The 22,853-nt window shown below is 47.6% G+C and overlaps 6 protein-coding genes across 6 annotated transcripts; 2 read left to right on the top strand and 4 right to left on the bottom strand.

The window, feature by feature from the left end:
• Positions 1 to 108: 108 nt before the first annotated feature.
• Positions 109 to 2,964, top strand: LOZ57_003668 (uncharacterized protein; the record flags this gene model as incomplete). Its single annotated transcript, XM_049252716.1, has 3 exons — positions 109 to 2,449; positions 2,512 to 2,781; positions 2,834 to 2,964. The coding sequence occupies 3 exons, from the start codon at positions 109 to 111 to the stop codon at positions 2,962 to 2,964; spliced, it is 2,742 nt and encodes a 913-aa protein (XP_049108215.1).
• Positions 2,965 to 3,641: 677 nt separating this feature from the next.
• On the top strand, positions 3,642 to 6,566 carry LOZ57_003667 (uncharacterized protein; the record flags this gene model as incomplete). Its single annotated transcript, XM_049252715.1, has 4 exons — positions 3,642 to 4,067; positions 4,623 to 5,376; positions 5,443 to 6,058; positions 6,401 to 6,566. 4 exons carry the CDS (start codon positions 3,642 to 3,644, stop codon positions 6,564 to 6,566), a joined length of 1,962 nt encoding a protein of 653 aa, XP_049108214.1.
• A 2,774-nt stretch (positions 6,567 to 9,340) lies between these two features.
• Positions 9,341 to 9,805, bottom strand: LOZ57_003666 (uncharacterized protein; the record flags this gene model as incomplete). Its single annotated transcript, XM_049252714.1, has 1 exon — positions 9,341 to 9,805. The coding sequence occupies one exon, from the start codon at positions 9,803 to 9,805 to the stop codon at positions 9,341 to 9,343; it is 465 nt and encodes a 154-aa protein (XP_049108213.1).
• A 667-nt stretch (positions 9,806 to 10,472) lies between these two features.
• On the bottom strand, positions 10,473 to 12,621 carry LOZ57_003665 (uncharacterized protein; the record flags this gene model as incomplete). Its single annotated transcript, XM_049252713.1, has 3 exons — positions 10,473 to 10,811; positions 10,868 to 11,185; positions 11,917 to 12,621. The coding sequence occupies 3 exons, from the start codon at positions 12,619 to 12,621 to the stop codon at positions 10,473 to 10,475; spliced, it is 1,362 nt and encodes a 453-aa protein (XP_049108212.1).
• A 536-nt stretch (positions 12,622 to 13,157) lies between these two features.
• On the bottom strand, positions 13,158 to 14,506 carry LOZ57_003664 (uncharacterized protein; the record flags this gene model as incomplete). The annotated part of the gene is made up of 3 exons (XM_049252712.1): positions 13,158 to 13,909; positions 13,966 to 14,239; positions 14,294 to 14,506. 3 exons carry the CDS (start codon positions 14,504 to 14,506, stop codon positions 13,158 to 13,160), a joined length of 1,239 nt encoding a protein of 412 aa, XP_049108211.1.
• Positions 14,507 to 15,021: 515 nt separating this feature from the next.
• On the bottom strand, positions 15,022 to 19,374 carry PEX6 (peroxisomal assembly protein; the record flags this gene model as incomplete). Its single annotated transcript, XM_049252711.1, has 3 exons — positions 15,022 to 15,292; positions 15,353 to 19,115; positions 19,179 to 19,374. 3 exons carry the CDS (start codon positions 19,372 to 19,374, stop codon positions 15,022 to 15,024), a joined length of 4,230 nt encoding a protein of 1,409 aa, XP_049108210.1.
• Between the last annotated feature and the right edge of the window lie 3,479 nt (positions 19,375 to 22,853).

Raw genomic sequence — 22,853 nt, 5'->3', positions numbered from 1 at the left:
CTATGATTTTCTGCTCGAGGCTTGTGCAGTCTGCTGTTGTTATCCTTCAGCGTGGATGCGTGCAGCCTGCTCCCCTGGCCCTGGTACCCCCCTAAGCTCTCCACCAACATGGATACCGAGAAGCGTATCGGCAGTAATGAGGAAACCGAGCCTCTTACACGCCGAGATGCCGAATCCAGAGATTCGATTGATTCCGCTTCGATTGCATCTGCCTCCCTCGTCCTGATCGACCACGCCAACAATACTTCTTCACCATCGAGTCGAGACATTTTCCAGGATGGGGGAAAATACCGTGATGCTGAGGCTGATCCAGAAGCGGTTACTCCAGTTTCCGCCGACGGGATGTCGCCACCGAAAAGAGTCAAACTTTTATTTTGCTTCGTCGTTGCAATATCATTAGCAGGATGGCTGGTTGCCTTCTTTATCTTTGCGGGCAGCCGCAAGGACAAGGGAAGTGAGGTGGTTGCCCAAAATAGCGGGAACAATACACCATCGGAGTTATCAGGCGGGCAAACCAAAGTAAGCCTGGAAGATGTGCTTCGTGGCTCCTGGAGGCCGATTACTCATGATATTTCCTGGCTTCCGGGCTCAAACGGGGAAGATGGGCTTCTTCTGGAACAAGATGAAGCGGGATCTAAAGGTTATCTACGCGTGGAAGATATTAGACATCGAAGGTCTGCGGATAAAGGAGATGAGCAGGTTATCTTGATACAAAACCCAACATTCAGAGTCAACGGGAAGCTTGTTTACCCAAGTAAGGTCTGGCCTAGCCCAGATCTTAAAACCGTACTTGTTATGTCTGATCGACTAAAGAATTGGCGACACTCGTATTCTGGAAACTACTGGCTATTCGATGTCAAGACGCAAACTGGACGGCCACTCGACCCAGCATTGCCCCATGGAATGATACAACTGGCGTCCTGGTCACCGAAATCTGATGCTGTGGTTTTCACAAGGAATAACAACCTATTTATTCGAAGATTGTCCTCGGATAGTACTGAACAAATTACCACTGATGGAGGTCCCGATTTATTCTACGGTGTCCCGGATTGGGTATACGAGGAAGAAGTTTTCTCTGGAAACAGTGCTACATGGTGGGCAAAGGATGGCAAATTCATTGCATTCCTCCGAACAAACGAATCGAGCGTTCCGGAATACCCCGTCCAATATTTTATCAATGAGCCAGGGAAACTCGCGCCCCCCGGAGAAGAGCATTATCCAAATGTTCGCAGGATCAAATACCCGAAAGCGGGCGCACCAAATCCTACTGTTAGTATTCAGTTCTTTGACCTAAAAAAGGGCAGTACTTTCTCGGTCGACGTTAAAGGGGATCTACCTGATAACGATCGTCTCATCAATGAGGTTGTTTGGGCATCCGACGGAAACGTACTAGTCCGAGAAACCAATCGTGAAAGCGATCGACTCGTCGTACTGCTGATCGATGTAAACAAACAATCGGGCAGAGTGGTTCGGACCCTAAATATCTCGGATTTGGACGGAGGATGGATAGAGCCATCCCAGACCACCCGCTTCATACCAGCCGATCCTGATAATGGAAGGCCACATAATGGTTATATCGAAACCGTGCCGCACAACGGCTTTGACCATTTAGCCTATTTCACTCCATTGGACAACCCTAATCCGCTCTTTCTTACGTCAGGCAATTGGGAAGTTGTCGATGCTCCGTCAGCAGTGGATTTGAAGCGGGGACTTGTCTATTTTGTTGCAACAAAAGAGAATCCAACAGAGCGCCATGTGTACACTGTGAAACTTGATGGCTCCGAGTTAAAGCCGATAGTGGATACAAAGCTTTCGGCATATTACTCTATCTCGCTCTCCGCAGGCGCAGGATATGCATTGTTAAGATACGAGGGCCCTGGGATTCCTTGGCAGAAAGTCATAAGCACACCGGCAAATGAAGAAAAATATGAAGAAAGCATTGAGACAAACACAGGCCTTGCAAATAAAGCCAAAGAAGTAGCGTTACCTTCCCTGCACTACCAAACAGTGTCCGTTGACGGATATACTCTTCAAGTGGTAGAGAGAAGGCCTCCTGGCTTTAATCCAGACAAAAAGTACCCCGTTTTATTCTTTTTGTATGGAGGACCAGGGTCGCAGACTGTCAGCAAGAAATTCAAGATCGACTTCCAATCGTATATTGCATCAAACTTGGGATACATAGTTGTGACAGTCGACGGAAGAGGCACTGGTTTTATTGGTCGCAAAGCTCGTTGTATCGTCCGCGGCCAACTTGGCCACTATGAAGCCAAAGATCAGATAGCAACCGCGAAGGCCTGGGGAACCCGGCCGTACGTAGATGCTTCCCGAATGGCGATATGGGGCTGGAGTTATGGCGGCTTTATGACCTTGAAAACGCTCGAGCAAGACGCTGGTCAAACTTTCCAGTATGGAATGGCTGTCGCGCCAGTTACTGACTGGCGGTTCTATGGTAAGCCCTCGACGAGTAGATCCTCCCACTTATGCCGCTATACTAAAGGGAATTTGTTACAGACTCAATTTACACTGAACGCTACATGCATACACCTCAGAACAACCGTATGGGGTATGATCGTACCGCTATTTCTAACGTCACTGCGCTTCAGAGTACTGTACGATTTCTTGTCATCCATGGCACAGGGGATGACAATGTCCACATGCAGAACACTCTCACTTTATTAGACAAGCTTGATATTGGCGGTGTCAAAAATTTTGATGTTCATATTTTCCCAGATTCTGACCATGGAATCTACTTCCACAATGCATATATGATGGTGCATCAGCGTAAGTTCTCTGGCCCTCGCAAACGACTGTTTCAGCTAACTTACGCTATAAGGCCTCTCTGATTGGCTCGTAAACGCATTCAACGGCGAATGGGCAAAGACCCGCGATCCCACCCCTGCCATGTTCCTTGTACGACGCGTGATGCAATTTTTCTCCGGGCTTCGCAATCATAATAATTATTGAGTGTAGTACGGAGTACTAAATTGGCGTTTTCGGGGGACTTGGAAAACTTTTGACTTTGTTTGGAGTCCACGGGTGCAAAGAAGTATATATCCTGTATATTGGTACATGTACCATTGAGTCTCGATAGCCTACATTTTTTTGAATATTCCGGATAAAAGATTTTTTTGAAAGCAACCCTTGTATTAAAGTACCATGATGCTGTCAATTTTTGAGTCTGCGTTTGGGTCTCTCTGTCCCCCAGCTCCTTCGTTCATATTAGCAAGCTCCAGTATTCGTCATCCGGATCCTGCCTGCGCCCGGCATGACGCACAAAATCAAATCTGGCTTAGGATCCAAGATTACACAGCAAGCGAAAGATAATTTTAGTCGGGCATTACAAGTATTTTCGAAGCCAAATAACAAACATCTTACCTAGATCGCAAGGAAGTTTCACGCCCAAACCAAGCTAATTAACTAGTTACCTGATGCAGCTCGCTACGCTATCTTGGCTCTCTCTGGCCTTTCACCCCGCAGCCAACCGGCGTCAACGCCGCATCAACTCGCAGGCGGGGCGGGGGGCCGTTGCGCCACACTGACGACTCGCGGGCTGAAACACCCACACGCAAAGCAAGTAACAAAAGCCACGGAGGCACTGTGAACGTCCCGTATCTCTTCTTCAATCACCTGCACTCGACTCTATGGCGGCCATAGTCGACAACCAGTACAACTTCGCCTGCTCATCCTCTGCTCCTTTCAAACTCACCACCTTCAAGCCGTTGGTGCAATCCCACCTGAAAAAGATATACGACTCTCTACGTCCGCCTACCTCCAACTCCGACCCAGAGGAATCATCTGCACACTTTCTACACGTCGTTCAGCAAGAAAAAAACTCTGATCTGCAACATGCTGGCGCCAGTAGCGCCGACGATGCCACCTCTACGCCTGTACTCACCAACTTGGAGTCATTCATGGATTACATGTCCACTTCAACTGCGATACCTCAAGGAGAAAAGAAGGAGGATTTATCTCTGCCAATTACTAATTACTTCATAAGCTCGAGCCATAATACGTATTTAACAGGCAATCAGTTGTACAGCGAAGCCAGCACTGAGGTCTATAAGGATGTACGTATTAATGGTTTCATTTCCATCATTTTGTCCTTCGTCTCCTTTCTGGCGCTTCTTTGCGTGCACATCCTTTTGAGATAGTAATTATCTGGATAAATGCCGCGAGCAAAGCCCTGGTACGCTGTCGATCCAAATCCTGTCCAATACGCTTCATTTCCAGACACTGAGTTGGCTTCCATTTCACTCGACTGTCGAAAAGCAGCCATCACTCCCCGCCGCCTCTTTTGTCATAGGATATGCAGCTGTCCGCCCTGTTAAAGAGGGCTGCAACGTTGATCGACAGAGGCCATTTCCCTGGCCCTAAGTCCAGGTTAGAGATACTATGCATTTACAAAATCAACTGACCCGTCACATTTGTGATTGGCATACCGGAGAAAAAAAAAGACAAAAAAAAAAGAACTTAGGCTTGCATTGTATACTATATTGAGCGGCAAAGCAAATTCCTTTCTTATTTTTTAATGTCTTGTTTCCGAACATTCCGGGTGCACGGAGGTTGATCCAGCCGATACAGTTGCTTCCATCATTGTAGTAGCTCAAGCTGATGTTTCATAGGTTCTCCTAAGGGGCTGTAGATGTCTGGAAATTGATGTATGGGATGGCGAGGCTTCCCCGGCCGACTCTTCTGACAATGACGATGACGATACTAAGAAAAAGAAAAAAAGTGACGATAATTTGTCCCGGGCGGATAGTAAAAGTCGCTTCAACCTCTCTTCTCTCTCGGATCGCCTGGATCGACTAAAGAAGGATACATCTACAAGTGTGACGGCTGCGGCGCCATTGCAAGCGACGGCTGTGGCTGCAGCTGTCCCGCCCCGACCCGAACCCCGAGTGCTGCATGGCTACACCCTGACGAAGGAAGTCACTTTTCGCGATGTATGCTATGCAATACGCGACAGCGCATTCGTTACTAGTGATTTGCCAGTGATTGTAAGTTTAGAGGTTCATGCTGGTCTTGAGCAGCAGGAGACAATGGTCGAGATTATGACAGAAGCCTGGAAAGGCTTACTTGTCGATTTTACCTCAGAACTGGCTTCTGAACTGGAGAGTGATGATTATAAGTATCTTCCCACCCTCGATTCCTTGAAGCGTAAGCTTTTGATCAAAGTGAAGTGGGCTTCTGGCCAATTGAAGTCAGAATCTGGCACATCCATCGCGGAAACGCCTTGCCCAGAGACTGGCGCAGCAGGTGACAGCAAAAATCAAGCAGCCCAGGCTCAGAAAAAAAAGCCTGCCAAAATTCTGCCCGCACTGAGCCGCCTTGGCATATACACTCGCGGATATACTTTCACAGAGTTCAAGCAGCCTGGTACGTGAATATCTCAGGTGCACGCCATAGGTAAAGCAAAAAACTGATTTTGTGATTAATGCACAGAGGCAGCACTTCCGACCCACATATTCTCTCTTTCAGAGGCAGCAGTGAAATATGCGCATGAGAATGAGCGCAAGGCCCTTTTTGACCATAATAGAAATTATATGATGCGCGCTTACCCATCGGGAATTCGGGTGGACTCCTCGAACCTTGACCCTTCTTTTTTCTGGCGCCAAGGCATTCAGATCGTGGCATTGAATTGGCAAAATTGTGACAAGGGAATGATGCTCAATAAAGGAATGTTTGCGCGTTCCAAGGGTTGGGTAATGAAGCCTGAAGAATATCGAGGAGATTCATGGACAGAAACACAAAGCCCCAGTGGAAGCCGTATATCGAACCATCGTCATACCGTACATCTATCTATTCAGATCTTCGCGGGTCAAAACATCCCGCTACCGAAAGGAGATGATCACGATAGAAGCTTTCGCCCATACGTTGTGGGCGAGCTCCACGTTGAACGGCCGAAGGACAGCATCCATTCGAATGGCAACGATGATGGCGCGAGTGTAAAATATAAGCGTCGTACCACAACCTGCAATAGCGCTGATCCCGACTTTGGCGGCCAGACAATCCAGTTTCCGAGCGCCTCGGGGGTTATTGAACAATTAAGCTTTTTAAGGTCAGTGTGTAGTTATTTCTTCTTTGACGCATTACCCTGCAGTTTTCGATTCCATCCTGCGTTGTTCGAGCAACAGTTATCTGAAGGCATAAGTTACCTCTTCTATGAGCTGTCACCTCAATGGTTTGGGCTTTCCTAAAGCTTGTACTCCGTATTCTAAAGCCCAAGACTTGTCAAATAACCCACTTTCCGCAAAAAGTTCTCCAGGCTGCATAAGCTCATAAGGCCCGTGACAAGTGGCGGTTGTTTTTCTTTTGGCCACTTCTCCGACTCCTCGGGGCAATTTTGCTTTGGGCGACATCTGCTGTGCAACCTTCGCTTCTTGCGCTAACTCTATCGTAGAATCAAAGTAAAAGACGACGAGTTTGGAAAAGACGATTTAGCCGCTTGGGCATGCCTTAGGCTGGACAATATAAGACAAGGGTTCCGGTTCATCCGGTTGTTTAATACAAAAGGCTCACCGACGTCGGGAGTCATTTTGGTGAATATCTCGAAGGAAATTATCTGATAGGCTTAAGGAAGATTTCTGACTTACACGTTACTGATGAATAACCACCCAGTCGCGTAGAGCGGATAAAGTCCATCCATCTACCCAGAATTGTAGATGTTCATTTATTTATTCCAATATGCTCATTCCTGCCAACGCGACTGGGTTCTTATGGTAAAAGTAAGTAGCGCATTCTGTATGACCATGCCATGTATTTCTGTTTAACGGGATGCAGTGGGCTTGTTTTTTTTCGAATTTTTGATACTTGGAATCGAACTGCATCTCTGACGTGGAGCGAGAGAACCTTAGTCCTTAACAACTAGTTATATATCGTGCGGAAGATCGCGAGCCTGTGTATTGTTTAACTCGAAGATCAACATAAAACCGGCTCCCATTCGATAGGCAGGAAAAGCGGAACCGCAGGGCGTTGTCCGTAATTTTCAAGTGGATTTCGGGCTGGCCTCACCGTGGTGTTTTTAGGTGGAGCGTCCGATTCCGCGCAGGTGCTTTTTTTGAATGAGCCGTCGGTGAACCCCCAAGCCACTGGAGCTCACAATCAGATATCAGGGAGAAGCTTTGAACTAACGAGTCGTGCTTTGCTCCCCGCGAGATCCCTAATGGTCGACGCAGCTTCGGCTTCGACCACTCCAGAAGCAAGGAACCCAATCAACAGCAAAGATCAAACGATCGTAAAGACTATGTTGGGCGGAAAGCAGACTTATCACATTTGCGTGATCACACTTGCAGGTATGCAGGTATTAAGCCACTTTCAACTCGATAGGGTGAATTCATTGAGCCGAAAGAGGAAATTTGAAATTGCGCTGAATCAGGACAATGGGCAATCCTCGTATGTATGTAGTTGTACGAAGAGTACACACTTTGGCCTATTTGGCGAGCTTATCCGGGGTTGACTACCTGCAGACAAGGAACATCGATGAGCGCTTAAAGATGCATGCTCTACGGGGTACTAGAGTAGCGATTCCTAGTAAGGAACATCTATCCCCGTTAAAGGGAAGAATTACCAGCAAATATTTAAGAAAATGGTAGTGGCAACAATTTTGTCGGGGCAATACCTGACATCACTCCGGAAGTACTTTTCGCCCCCCGCTTGTCTACAGTATTTGTGTGACTAGGGGGGAAATGCTTTAGCGTTGGTCCTTCAGATTCTATCAATCGTTCCTATTTAGCTCAGTTTAAAAAGGCGTTGTCTTTTGGAGGGGTCAAAACCTCTGGTCCTGAGCTTTGGCTCACGCTGCAAGGCCTGGAATGTATACGCCTAAGGTTTCGGGAAGCGCAGGATCCTTAGGTTGATTGGATTAGGCGTTTCCGCTTCGTGGACGGTAATAATAGAGTCAAAATTTCGGGCGTTCTTCCGCAGGGAAATGACACCTATACGGAGTAGTTTTCAATTGTTCAGCGGTCTAAATTAAACTTTTTTTTGACCGGAACCGACATAACGGCGCATAGTCACTCTAAAATACGAAGTGGACTCTGCAATGAACAGGTTCCTTTGCGCTCTACTGTCGCCGTTAGGACGAACCAAAACCGGGAGATATGCGCTCAAGCAGCATTTATTATCGGACTGACCAGAGGCGAGAGTCATATGCAAAGTGTACAGATGCTGAAATCCTCCCGTATCTGGAAAGTCAAAAGACCAGCGCGAATAAACCGCCTAGTGGCGGTAATGAAGCGTGGGTCCTAGCATTTGGCATTCGTCGATCTTCAACATCCGATAGATTTTCGAAACTGTTGATACTCGCAAGGTAGCATTGAATGATCCATACACTTGGCCGCATGAAATAATCCTATTCACGGGCAATGGTCTGCAGTGGCGTAATCGAGCGGGAGATCAGCTTGTTCTTTTGTTTGAAAGAAAAAGGTCGTAAAGAGCGTAAGGAATATAAAGCCGGAGCTATTCCATCTAGCCCTGATTGTTTCCGTTACATCGCAGGTTTCAAAAATATACTTTCCAAAGGTTCATATCCAAACAGCATTCACCCAAAAGTAATCTCAGTAAGGATGGCCGGACTTGTACCTATGTTAGCCACTATCAAAAAGGGCCACAGGGAATCGAAGATAACAATCAATGCAATGTCTCCTGTGAGTGCTCGCCTGGATAAGATGTATACATCAGTAAACTAACAACATTTAAAACAATAGATGCCCGGTGTACGCTGCCCTAAGTGCGAACAAAATGGCAGTGAAGTGTGGGTCATTCCCGGAAAAAACTGCCACGTATGTGGCAATCCATGTTAATGAGCTAAATGTACGGAGTATGTGTTTCGATCAGGACCATGATGAGGGGTTAGGCTGTCTAATGAAATGAGCAGGAATTTTCCAAATCGAACCCAGACTCTGAGGCAATAATGCAAGGCAGTGGATAAAATAAAATGAAAGAAAATGATGGGATAATTTCAATTTACACCATAGCGAAATGATTTACCTGGCATCATCTCGTGAATTTCGGATTTAGTTGCTCGGAGTCCTATTTTCAAGACAGAAATCACAAAATAAGAAAACAGGTGGAGAAATTGCAACCGAAGAGCGGGGAGATCACTTTCTGGAGGGAGAAACTGATGGCAGCTCTCAGAGCTAGTTTTCAGGGGAGTCGTTGCTATGCTATGCGTCCATCTTATTTTCGCATCTTGCAGTCAAATGAAGATCACCGTAAAACGAAGCAATAATCAATAATCTTTTGAAAAGCAAATCGCAGAATCTAAAATAAAATTTCCCACTAAGCCACTGTCAAAAGGTCAAGCACCTTGTTTGAAGCTTGGAACATGGGGGAAGGACGTTTAAAAAACGGTTGGAAGTAAATGTCGATACTTGATACTGCTTGGGCCATCGCCTGGCGTTTGCTTCAGACTGTAACTTGGGTGACTGACATAGAGCCGTTGCAAAGCTACCAAGAGCATTGGCCTAAGAAAAGCTGAGCTGGGGGTCATAAAAATCTCTTCCAGAGACAAACTAGGAATGCCCATGACCATGAGGTCGGTGTGGCTAATGATATGCAGGTTCCTAGTGGCAAAAATGGGTGGGGTCCGCGTTTCAATTGCTTTTTGAAAGTGTAATTTTCCCGTCTTGCTGGGAATTGACGTCAGCGTTCGGCAGTGTTGGCGGAGCGTGTCAGAGCCAAGAGAGCTGGGGGGAGGGGCCCGTCCCGTTCTAGAATTGACACTGTCACTGCTCCAGTGGAGCTCTTGGGAGCGTGAATTTGGTGGGGAAGATCCTTTCAACAGCGCCTCCACCGATCCGGACATAGTTCCGTGGAGAGGGAGGACAAGCTGCAATCGCCGCCTGCAGTCTAAACGACTTTATCCTGCAACCAAGAAGCCAGCAAGCCCGCGATCGGGCATCGCAACCAGGGCATAGGCTACCGACCGCAGGGTTTTCTGGGGACGAAGGTTGATTGCCGCGCCAAACGCGGAGGTGGTGAAGATGTGAGGTCGTTGGATGGTGGTCGTCGGCAAGTCGAAGGCGGTCGACACGTGAGTGGGTGCTTTGTCAGCAGCCAGGAAGGCGATGCATGCATGCTAAGAGTGCTGAGGCAAGCGGCGGGAAAAACATGAGATGACGGCAGATCCGCGAGCCACCCACCACAGGGGGGCTGAGGTGGGCAACCGGCAGCGTCTCGGGCTTTTGTGGCCCCGTACGGTCGCCCCCAGGACTCCAGTTTTGTTTTTATCTGATGCATTCAGTGATTCTCCCATTTATTGCCACTTGTGATTTAGTTAGTTGCGCTTTCAAAGCACCCTACTTAACATTCGTACGCAAGATGTATGGGGTCTTGACGGAGCCAGGTATTCCGGGCCAAGGGTGGATGCGTAAGTAAGTGAATACTCAAGCGAGGCAAAAATCCGTGTTTTTTTCGTTTGGGCGATATGGGACGTATTCGCAAATGCCTTGGATTTCAACGGCAGTATGAACTTATTTTGGGAGGCTACAATTTCCACTGATATGCAGCAGGCTCACCTCCCATTCCTTAAATATTTTCGCACAATCTGGTAGAAGACCGTTTCTTGCAACTAATACCTGTTTTATCTCCTCGTAAATATGTGGCGGGAGTGGAAGTTCTTCTAAAGAGGTCAAGGATGCGACTCCAATTTCCGGATTAAGTAGGGTCGATATATCAGATATAGATCTGTAAAACACCTTGATCGCTTGTTGAGCCTCTACTACAATCAGGCCATCCGCCCCATTTCGATCATGGGCGGTAACTTTTTTTCCGAGATAGGAGTAGCGGAGGTTAGGGTTGAACACCCAGATCTATTAATATTAGAAACTGGAGGACCGAAGACGTCACTTTCAGTACACTGACATACCAACAAACCGCTATTTGTAGTTTTCCCGTCATCAGGATGAATAATATAACGTCTAGCGCCAGTTCTCTCAATCTGCTCTAACAGCTGCGCAGATATTATTTCATCTACCGAGCATACTTCCCCTGGCATCAATTTTTTGTCATCAGAGCCGTCTAGCATCGCTATTGAAGAATCGGACTTCGATAGGGCAACTCCATGAATCGACGGTTGCCTCTCGCCAACTATTCTCCGGCAGCTTGTACAACGTAGTTGCACACGTGCCTCAGGTTGCCCTGCCTGACTGGCATATGTAGGTCTTGGTATATCTGCAGAAAGAAACTAAGACAATGACCCAATTAGCACTCATACCTCATGGAAACTTAGGAAAATATAGCAACAGGCGTATCATTAAAGACTGATCAAGAGGAAGCGGGCTAAAAGCTAGTACAGGGGGAACCAAGAAAGAATCAGTCTAATTTTAAGCATCTAACTCCGTAGATTCTTTGCAGGAAGTACTAGGCGGATTTTACGTCGCTACATTTTTTCACTTCCTGCGGGATTTGGTAACGAAAGGTAGCACCTCGGCCATTATTTCGGGGAATGTAGCCTTTTTTTTTTAGAAACACCCAATCTAAAATAAAAGAGCGCCCGGGTGTTCGAGTTCCGATTCTGCGTGATACAAGCCAACCAAAACCAATATTGACGAAGGTAAGGCTCACGAGACTAAAAACGGGTCAAAGCGGGCGAATCCATCTGACAAATTCTATCGTCGAGGATAAGACTCGCTGATACCCCCCATGCATCCTTAATAGAGAACGGCTCGCCAATGACAACGAGGTTACATTGTCATCGTTACTTAATCTCGGGCAGCTGTATCGGAAACCAAACCATGGAATGGTAGCAACACCTGTAGGTGGCGGTATAGTTTCCTTCTTTCTGCCCATAAAAAACGGCACTGGTCTATTTATACAATAGACTAAACTCAAGTTTTCAAGCCTTCAAATTTCATGCCATCGATAGACAATAATGGGATCGGGTAGATAAAGAAAGGCGAAGTAAAGGGGACTTACTGCATTCTCTACTCCGATGGAATTTGCGTTTGATAGATAAAAGTTCATAACATCCACAAAAACCGTATTGAGTTGGCAAACCGTTCGATTGGACATACCGTATCCCTTTGCGTCCGCGCTGATGCTGTGGGCAAGTATATCAACTTTGTTTGGTGACTCGATGCTATTTTCTTCGGTAGCTACGGGATCGGGTTTATGGCAATGCCACATGTCCATCAACTCTGCCCAGTTGGCACTTGGCAAGTCCTTCCATTCAATTTCATTGGCTCCCTCAGCCGCTAATAGCATATTTCCACAAAACCGACATCTTATCCGTGTTTCTGGTGACATCTCTTTTGCAGACCATGGGATCCGGACACCAGGGGGCTGCATATCACGATCGATCTCATTAACGGGGAAACGAAATAATAAGTCTTCCTGCTTGGAAGTCCCATGGGATTGCTTATTGGCTCGTTCTAGAATAACCGGCGACATTCGAAGGGATGCTAAAGACAGCCGCGCAGGGAGGCGAAGAAGCTGCTTTTGGCCCTCGGAGGATATAAGGATCTGGTCTCGCGCCTGAGTAACTTCAAGGGTACACAGTGCCGGACTCTCATCGCCCCAGTCTCGTGTTAAGGAACAATGGGGGAGTGTCACGTATATGGTGACTTGACAAATATTTGGCAGTAGTTCGCAATACGCACGTGTATTTGATAATTTCTTCATTTCTTTGTCTTAGATGAACTCAAAAGCAACTTGGAAACAGATAATTGAATGAAGTATGGAACAATGGGGTCAACGCGGAAATCTGCGGCCGAGCAACAATTTTCTGACCCAAAAAAGATATAGATAGGTATGTCTGTAGGTATGTGGCCCGTACCTACTAAGCATAGCGTAGGGATATATATCCTATCTCATCCTGAAGGAAAAATGCACTCTTAAATATCAGAATAAGTGAGAAGTCTTGACAGCTGAAACACGCCTCCGATGATGAACTGCAAGTTAGGAAGGTTGTCTTTGGCAGGCCCTAACGTCCAAATGCTTATTCTGCGCTAAACCTCTTTAGTTCATGTATCACGTGCAGTAACTCATTACCTTTCCCGGAAGTCTATCTACTCCGTACAGGTCTTAAATAAGAAATCATTGTAAGTCACGATTGTTAGAACATCGTCTCACTTCCCGCCATTTAATTAGTTTATTCCAATTCTTATGCTGGTTGGTCGTATTCTATGCTACTAACAATAATTCTTGTATTCTTTTTCTCAATCTAGTCCACTCCAGCCCTTAAATTCATCTATAAATTTCACCGCTGCCCGCAAATAATAGCCATCATGATACTTCCAAGTCTTTCCTGCCTCTATTAATGTTCGGAGGGACTTGGTGTAATGCATGGAAATAGGTGCCGTGTCCCGTAAAGCATGCTGAGTCACCCAAGCCCAGTCCCTTCCCCCGAGGTCATAGTTCTCAATTTCGTCAACACTCGACGCACTGACCTCAGGTCGGAGCTCAGCAATGTATACTCCCAGTGCAAGAAGCCACCATTGCCTGAGTAGACTGATATGATACTGTGCTGGGATCACGGGGAGAATAACACGGATGGCATGTGTGGTGGTCAAAAGCTGAACAAAGAAGAAATCATGGGACTTGCCGCCACTGTTCACAAGTAAAGCGGTTGCTAGCCGTTGGATATCCTCGAATTGTTCGGTTGCATCAGTGATGTCCCATGCTGCCCAATGCTGCAGAAGTAGACTCTCATGAGTTTCGAGGAGTTTGCCAAAATTTGAAGCAGAGGCCTCTTCGAAAGCTCCATTCAACGAGCGGTCGCTTCGTACTTGTCCTATTATCTCTAGCAGAGAATTTGTTTTGTACATAGAAGCGGATTGTAAGTAAGTTGGGTCGTCCAAATATTCATGGGTATTGCTATAGCATGCCGCGATCATCGATAAAGCTTCCATCGCTACCTCACGGCTGTTCATTTCATACGCATAGCCGAGATGAAGAAGTGGGTGTCCAACTGTAAACAGTCAAAAGGCACATTCTGCAGGAAAGAATCGGGATTAATATACTCACAGCCCGAAACGGCGCAATTGATCAACGGCGTTTTGCGGGAGAATAGATACTTCTCCAATACCCCCTTCCAATCATACCCACAACGGACAACTTCATCTTCAAAAAAATCCAAAAATGCACGCTGGTAATCTCTCTTCCCCAAAAAATCCCTCCAGTCATCGTCGCCAATCTCGCCTGGAGAATCGGCCCATGGCTCTAATTCCGCCGATTCAGATTCATACAAACGATTAAGGTGCTCATGATCTGCACCGAACAGATACGCCGTTGAAAGTAACTGTACCTAATTAGCAAGATCTTTTCTATAGGTGACCAAGAACTTAAACCTTACATGTGGTATATGATTGTAGAGCATCAGCCCGTTGTATAGAAGAGAGAAGTTTGCATGATTCAGCTTCAACAAATGTTTTAGAGCTCGGGCGGATTTCTCCCGGGCGGTTTCTACATCATAAATTTCCGCTGGAGCGATATTAACAGTGTGCTCTTTTGACTGCCGAGTGTAGGATTTTAGCGAAGGGACGAGTGACGACAACTGCGAAAACATGACGGACGACACGACAACCGTTGGGAGGGCTCAGTACAGCCTTGTGAGAAAAGGATAAAGCTAAGATTAAACACTCATGCTACAATTGGACCAGTATTCGTGATACGAGAATCGTATGCACCGCCGGCTCCGACGGAAGCGATATCAGGCGAGGGTTATTAAGTCGGACGATGACTGTCTCTCGCAGCTGGAATTCTCACTAGGAGGACAGGGCTAGTAACAGGGCACGGAAAGTCACACCAAGGTATTCTATGGACGATGACGAAAGAGTCTGGGCAAAGACCTGTGGACTTGCATCTGATATCAAGTGCCTTTAAATAGGTGTTTATGCGCTGTCACGTGCCTGCGTCAACGCCTTCCAATATAAATTGGCATTGCATTACTATACTCAGTTTGTATTACTTTCTAAGGCTAGCATGATGGGTACCTTCGAAGCTTATTAAAGTGTGTAATTTCCAAAATTTAAGATACATGGTATATGCGATATGGATGTATTATACTATAGGTTCGAGAATTTAGGATTCTGAAGCCCCTGTTGACGGAGAACGGGTTTTTTCCGCTGGCGACTTTAAATGGTCTGTGCGGACAATATACTCATCTTCATCTTCATCAGTGGCCACTTTTAGGCCATTCGCAGGGCCATCGGATTGTTCGACAACGACTCCATTCATGTGGGGAACCGACGTTGAACCATTCGTCAGCACTGATTTGTTGCCAGGTTTTTTTACAGTATCGACAGATTCAAATGTGCGGCGTACTCGTTCGAAATGTTCAAGCTCTTTTGTACTACATAACGACAGTTAGAATTAGACATCTATTGGACGGAAAGCAACAGAAATGCCTTACCTAACACTGGGCACCAACTCCTGCTGCGCTGCAATAAAATCTTCTTCCGTGACAGTGACTGCAACGTCATCCGGAGTGGCCATGTGATCGAAGAAGTAAGCGGTGGTCACAGGCCCCTCCGGAAGTGCGTTAATCTTTTTGTCTACTGCTGAAGCCTGGCGGGTAATTGCTTTGAGCATAGCATCTGAACATAGCGCGTATAAATCAGCACCAGTATATGTAAATGGCAACCGCTCCGCAATCCGATCCAATGAAACACTGGAATCTAAGCTGAATTTTCGTGTGAGCGCTTGCAGGATAGTGCTCTGTTTGGAATGGGTATCTGAAACACCAAGATACAGCATTTTATCAAAACGGCCAGGGCGGAGTAGAGCAGCATCCAGAAGATCTGGTCGATTTGTTGCTCCAATGACGAAGACACCACCGCCATTTTCATCCCCACTGCTCATACCATCAAGTTCTGCAAGAAGCTGGCTGACAATACGGTCCATAACGCCTCCACTGTCTCCTTGATTTCCACGTTTTGGTGCGACTGAATCAAGTTCGTCGAAGAAAACAACACAAGGCCTTGCATCTCGTGCACGTTGGAAAACACGGCGCACATTCGCCTCCGATTCACCAATATACATGTTCAATAATTCCGGGCCCTTTACCGAGAAAAAGTTGAGAGAAAATTCCGTAGCGATTGCTTTTGCAAGCAGTGTTTTTCCTGTTCCTGGAGGACCGTAAAACAGGATGCCACTTCGTTTTTTCATGCCTTTGGCAAAAAGTTCAGGACGTTCTAGCGGTAGCTGGATTGTCTCCATTACGGCATCCTTGACGTTGGTGAGGCCGCCAACATCATCCCATGTTACATTAGGAATCTTTGGAGCACCGATAGAATCGGCGAAATTTTTGCGTGCTGCCTCAACGGCTACCTCGAAGTCAATTCTCATGACACACCGTGCTACATCTCCACCAGATATCTTAACGTCTGTGATTCCGGGTATTGATTCATCGGCACAGTCTCTGGCAGCTTTTTCGGCAAGATTCTCTAGTCTCAGGGTCCGAGCGGCGACGGCCCGCTCTACTACATCCACCAAATCACCAGCAACAAGTGCAGCGGTTTTTACTGCAACAGAAGAGAGATCAACCTCGCTCGAAAGCCTAACGCCCAAATCTGCCACAGCATTTTGGAGTATGCCCTCTCTCTCTTTTTCATCTGGGGCACTCATCTCTAATTCATGAGTAAATAAGCTGCGAATTCCTTCAGGGACCTTTTCGACATCGGTTGTTGTTGCAATGATGGCCCTGGAATCAGACACAATATCTTTCATAGCTGTTACCATCCTATCCGCAGTTAAAACCTCGATATGCTGAATGAGGAGAGCGGTACAGTCAGCACCACATGAAAAAGCTCTGTCGGCCCGTGCTTTAAGATATGCTTCGGTTTTCACATCCCCACCGTTCGCTCCGCCCTCAGCAAGAATATCGTAGGCATCAATCGTGAATGTATGCAATCCAATATCGGCACAAGCGCCACGAGCAACAGCAGATTTTCCAATATTTCGTTGAGTGGAAGTCAGGAGAATGACTACTGGTTTCATACCAAGGTGAATTGCTCGAGGGCTCGTGGCAGCGGCAATTAGCTCCCGTACCCGCCTTTGTGTTTCAGATATATATTGCTTGGATGGTGTTAGAAGGGATCCCCGCGGCCCTTTTTGCTCTGTATTTGAACGCGGAAGTGCCTTCGTACCAAGCCAGTATTCCCAGGTATTTCCATGGGTCTTTGGAACGGTGCTAATTTCACTTCCTGCTTGTACCATCCTGGTATTAAAACAATCGATACTGGCTACACCACCCCATTGATCTTGTTCAAGGGTGTCATCCGCTTCTGTGCTCGGCATAACAACGCTGCTGACTCGGAACCAAGCAACTCCGATTTTTTTAGCTGCGCCTGACGTACGAACGGGGCCATCTAGAGAAAACCCAAGTTGTGCTGTTATTTCATCATCTTGAATAGTACCTTCAGGTGCTTTAATCGCCGAAAAAATGGTTTTACCCAATCCTTCATCGACACTGATACCAACGATATCACCGCTCTTAACCAGGCGTCGTCTAGATTCAAAATAACGTTTCAAAGCGCCGAAAAGGGCAGGTTGTAAGGTCCTATCCATGGAAAGAGGAGTCGAAATCTTCAATAGGGTCACCTCTTTGGCAATAGGCGGTGATTTTTGAGCGTTGTTTCTAGGCTGCGCCGAATTTAATCTCGAGGACGGATGGGATAATTGCGGTATATGCACTGCTAACGGCGATAACTTTAAGTACTTTGGGTCCTGCATGTTGTGAAGGAGAATGGGTGGAACAAGGACTGTTGGAGTAAGCCTTTGCTGCGGCATATGCGAAAGAGTGGTTCGTCGATCATGGTTCATTGGATATCGTATCTTAGGTGGCGAAAGGCCAGAGATCCCAAATACCTTAGCTATCCTCCAGTTGTCGGGTTCGCTGCTGTCTCCCAGAGCATCTAAGCTGCCGAATTTCACAGACGCAAGCATATTACGTTGGGGTTCTTCCGACGCTTCAATTCGAACCCAGTCCCCCGAAAAGCACCCAATCTTAACAAGGGTGTGCACGTCCACAAAAATAAACGCTTCTGTGTCATCATCTTCCCGCGGTTTAGGGTGCAGAATCTCATTTGGGATCCTGTCGAGCAGGCAGTCTGCACGGAAAACCTTCCCCGCATGTCCTCCTTGGCGCGCAGTGCCAGATGTGAAACTAGACATCACCGATCCTGGGGTATGAACTTCAAATCTCTTTCCACCTGCCCGAGGTGTTGCGGATGATAGAGTCGACATTATACCGGAAGGCTGCTGTGGCAATTCGGGGGCAGCGAGGGATATCATGTCATCCAGCGAGTCATCCGAGAATTCACTCGCACTATCCACTGACTCATTTGAATCAGAATCATTAGGAGGACTTGTGCTTTCAATGTCTGTTCCGCTCTCCAGAGGCTTCTCCTCAGCCGCGGAGTAAAATTGCTCATTCGTATCCTCGGCTTCGTCTTCGGTCAGCTGGTTTAAAAAGCGAGGCCGCGAGGAGCTCAGTCCTTTCATAGTTCGATACTGCTGTTGCGACTTTGCTTGGAGGAGCACAATCTTAGTTCTAGGTACTAAAAACCCCTGAGAAACGGGCTCGCAGAAAGTTATTCTAGCTGGGGGAGGTGGGGTATGCGTGATTGGGTGAGATGGAAGTGGAAGCTGAATAACATCTGCTTCGTGTAGAACTTTCTGCGTAGCAAGGCCACCTCTAACTGCGACCATCAATCGTTCCTCTTTCTCGGAACGCGTTTCCTTCGAGCCCCTTTTTGTTAACCGTGCTGGGACAGCAGAATACGGTTTGCCTTTTCCATGAGTTGCCATATACCCACCACCAAACCGATTCTGCACTTCATCAATGTCATTTAATAGATTCCTCTCCACCGTTACGTAGATCGTGTCAAGCTGGAGGGGAGAGACATCTAATACGTATATCTCGATGCCCCGGTGGGCAAGAAGGGAGTTTCTTGACGGATCGACGGCTTGTAGAGCTTCAATAAAAGCCTGAATCGAGTTTCCAGTAGCTGGAAAATGTACTGAGGAGGGCGCAATCGTCAGAGAGGATTTGAGCTTATCGCTCGACTGAAGGCGCAATGGAATGATCGTCCAGGAAACATCCTCGATGGCAGGCAAGCGGGGTATCCACGGAGTTACAGCAACGTATAAAATATCGGGAATTGAACCTGAATCTAAGCATATGGAATCAATAATCATGGGCGCATCCATGGTGACCAACTCCTGCTAAAACGTACCTGTAAGGTTGATATGCGGAAATAGATCCGACACCAAATCTTCCGAAACCACTCCAATATCGCCCTTTATTCTATGATCAAGCACCAGCCGCGCAGACAGAGGCTTCTTGCTCACCGGTCGTCGCTGAAAACATGCCTTTCGCCGGCTCTTTCGCGATGCAGTCACATGCCTGGAGTTATGAGATGTGGATTCCATGGCGGCCAGGTATATGAAAGTCGAAACAGGTTCTCGTCAAATTGGTTGATGCGATTTTAGCACCAAAGAAACCTCCGAACCGCGCGCCGGGGGCTTGAGGGCAACACTGAGTGTCTGGAGGACTTGCGACGAGGTTCGATGGAGAAAGGTGGATGGAAACCTTAATTGGGCTACGAGCTTCTGCGATGTCCGATGTCCAATGCCGAGGTCTGGAGCCGCCGAATGCCTGAGGAACCATTTCACATAAGGCAAAAAACCGACCGTCATGGCTGGGAATTTCTAGCTTCTGCCATGGCACCGCAACGTGGTGTAAGTTTTATTTCTTAGAGCTACTTTAGCGAATAACACCCAAGCTGTAACGGGCTGACTATATTAGAGAGTGCCTTGGAAAGGCCTGCAACGCTTGGACTTAAATCACTGCTAAGACGAAGGCAACTGGAGAGTACATAGCTACATACTAAGCAAAGCGTTGTCGTGTTGAGCCATTAAAAGGTGTGGCTATCATATGTAAGAGTGTCAATGAACAGGCCATGGCGATGAGTTCAAAGTGTCATTGCATGTAATCGATATAAAAATGTGAACGGCTTATATATAAAAATATAGCATCAAGCAAAGAGAAAAAAAAGAAGAAAGAACAGTATGTATCTCGAATATGACATTCCTGTCCTGGGTAAACACCAGTGTTGACATTTTACTGTTGTATGGCATTGTCCATTTTGTCAAAATACAAGCATGGCGTCAGTAAATACCCTGGCATTAGAATGGCCTAGGAAGAAAATATGTTGCAACAGATTTCGCATATAGATCTGGCGGTCTTCATGAATGCAAGGGCCAACCTCAAAGATATCAAAGTGAAACAAAAATATCTGTCCAGAAGGTATTTGTGACCGATCCTCCGGCACTGGTCGCCCTTGTACAAGGTGTTACTGAAACCAGGTTTTCACATATATTTAAATCGAGAAATTTCATGGAAAGTAATCAGGACAAGAATGCAGATAGAAACACTTAACGGTCAGGCATGGAGATGCAGTAGACAGCCCGGCGAGGTCAACTAAGAAAAATGTCAACAATAGAGGAGGAGCAAAGCTTTGCAGATAGTGGAACAAATGGGGTGCTACATTCACACCTGTTCCTAAAAATGGGGGGCGTACGGAGTAGTCAAATCCTGGAGGATTGGGGTGAAATTTTTGTTAGCCCGCAAGTTAGTATAAGGGAGTGTTTTGTTCTTTTCCAACTCATTTGCCAGCGAGTGATGGTGAGTGTGTACTCCGTATGTACTCCGCAATATCGAAGAAGTCGAACCCGCTGAAGTCAGTTGAATCAAGATAATCAGAACTCAGTTAAAAAAGCGACGTACAAATTCCAAGGATAACTAACTCATGTACTCTGTCGTGTCTAGGGACCTTTGGGACTGTTCAGCCCGCCCGCCAAACCAGTGTGAGAAATGCGGCTGAAAGTGAAAGAATCAGAGAAATGTATGCCAATAATAACGGGATGAGATCGTCTGGGAGCGGAAGAACCCCGAGGGCAAAAAGGGCGTATGACCCAGGTCGCCAATGTCACCCCCTGCAACGTCCGCCGTCTGTCCATCTCCAATGTACTCCGTACTCCGTAGTTACAGAGCACAGCGGTTAAAAATAATACTATAGATCGGCTGCGGGCAGAGGTAATGCTGGCGGCGCAGGTGGCACGGACGGATCCGAGGAGCATTGTGACCGTTCATGGATCGGGCATGCCCGCCAAGTCAGATGTGAGAATGCGAGGCCATTATCAGGCCGGGTTGCTCGCCAGCTTTCCCCCCTGTATGGCCCAATGATGGCGGCTCCTCTCTTCGAGCGGGCACCCCCGTCGTTCTCGTTTTTGCCTCAAAATTGGGGCGACGCCTGAGCCGGACGTGGTGGTGTCTGGACCCCGTCCCATCCGGTTTGTTGGCTCCGAGTGTCTCCGGGGTTCGCGAGTGACGGGATGCGTGACTGCTTAAACCTCCCCGGGCATTTGTGCAGCAGCAGGAGGGTAGGATCATCTCTGTTTTATATATTATTATTCTTGAGCTCTCTTTTTCGACGCTTCCGAGGCGCAGACCCTCGCTCTCCGCGCCACGACAGCCCATGTCCGCCAGAGGACTCCATGGCCGGGCAGACACTCCTGTGGCATCCCTGCTACCCCCCAAGCAAAGTGGCGTTGCTGGCGGGTTGTCCTTCCGTGTCTCGTTCGATTTGGGCTGCGAGCTTCACTGACTCGCTGGCCACGCAACGCACACACTACGAGCCGGCCGGGGATGCGCAAGCATGGGCAACGGGCAGCCGTGATAGGCGGGCGTCCGAGGCGGGCGGCCCTTTCGGGAAGCTCGACAGCCGGCTGGACGCTAGTCTGCTGCCTATGGCGGGCCGGCCAATCACGGCAGCGCAGCCAAGGTCACGGTTTGCGCCTGCCCCATTCAGGCTAGCGTTGACAAATCGAGCGGTGCCACTTCGGGTCTAGCGTGTCTCACGCGTTTCGGTACGTTGAGCCGCAGCGACGAGGCAAGCGTCGTATCCAGCTCAGCGAGTGCTCCCAATCGACGCGCCACGTTCGCCCGAAATCCGTCGAAATCACAGCAAGGAAGACCCGGTCAAAAACAGAAAGCTATGGAGTGAATTCGACTAGGAACGCAGGGGCTGTCAGTGCTCCGTCACCTTGGTGGGCGGTGCAGTTGGCGTGTAATAATGCTATACCGTTAGTCCGCGAGCATGACACGACATCTGGAACGTTTACCATCCGACGCGTATAAGATACAGCTTGCTGCGTCGCGGTTGTGCCGTTCAGTACCGTACAATACGCTGACAAAGCACCCCGTGGGCGCCTTAGGCCTAATACGAGCTAGCGCACCCTGCCTGGCCAACCAATAGGGGCCGCGTTGCTTCGTCAATCAGGCAGACATGAAAAAGCCCGTCTTGGCAGCGCATGCCCGCCCGTCACCCTCGCTCCCCCTCATCACCATCATCGCCTTTTATCTTCACGGCCTTCCCCGGCTTTGCTCTCGACGTGACTTCCCTGTGACTTAAAGCCAGTCTGGCTGCCCAGTTAGCGTGGCCCTTCAACACACTCTTTGTCTCTTTGACGGTGCTCTGATCTTGGCCCATTGCTCTTTTATGTCTCCATTGCTGTCTAGCAATTTCTCCCTCCTTTGAACCATCAATTGGAGCACGGGCTCTCCGGCATTGGTGGCCCGTCCAGTGCTTGCTATAGAATTGCTCATCTGGTCCTTGCGGTGTGCAGAAGTGCCAGGCTTTCTGCTCCGCTCCGGCCAGTATTTTCTTTGGGTGGCATTTTGTAAGTACGATATTAAGTCTAATTTATATCTGGGTTGGTGTTTCTGCATTGTTTATGTATTCACTAACCTTGCATTCTCCTAGGCTACATATTTTGCCCCTATTCTGATTTGGGATAAATCTCTGTCCTCTTTAAGCCAACTGTGAGTCAGAGGTTCGGAATTGGTT

This window comes from Ophidiomyces ophidiicola (assembly GCF_022830035.1).
Source record: "Ophidiomyces ophidiicola strain CBS 122913 chromosome Unknown scaffold_13, whole genome shotgun sequence".
NCBI classification, from domain to species: Eukaryota; Fungi; Ascomycota; class Eurotiomycetes; order Onygenales; family Onygenaceae; genus Ophidiomyces; species Ophidiomyces ophidiicola.
Note: the sequence above shows the minus strand (reverse complement) of the source record. Positions and strands in the feature narration are given on the sequence as shown.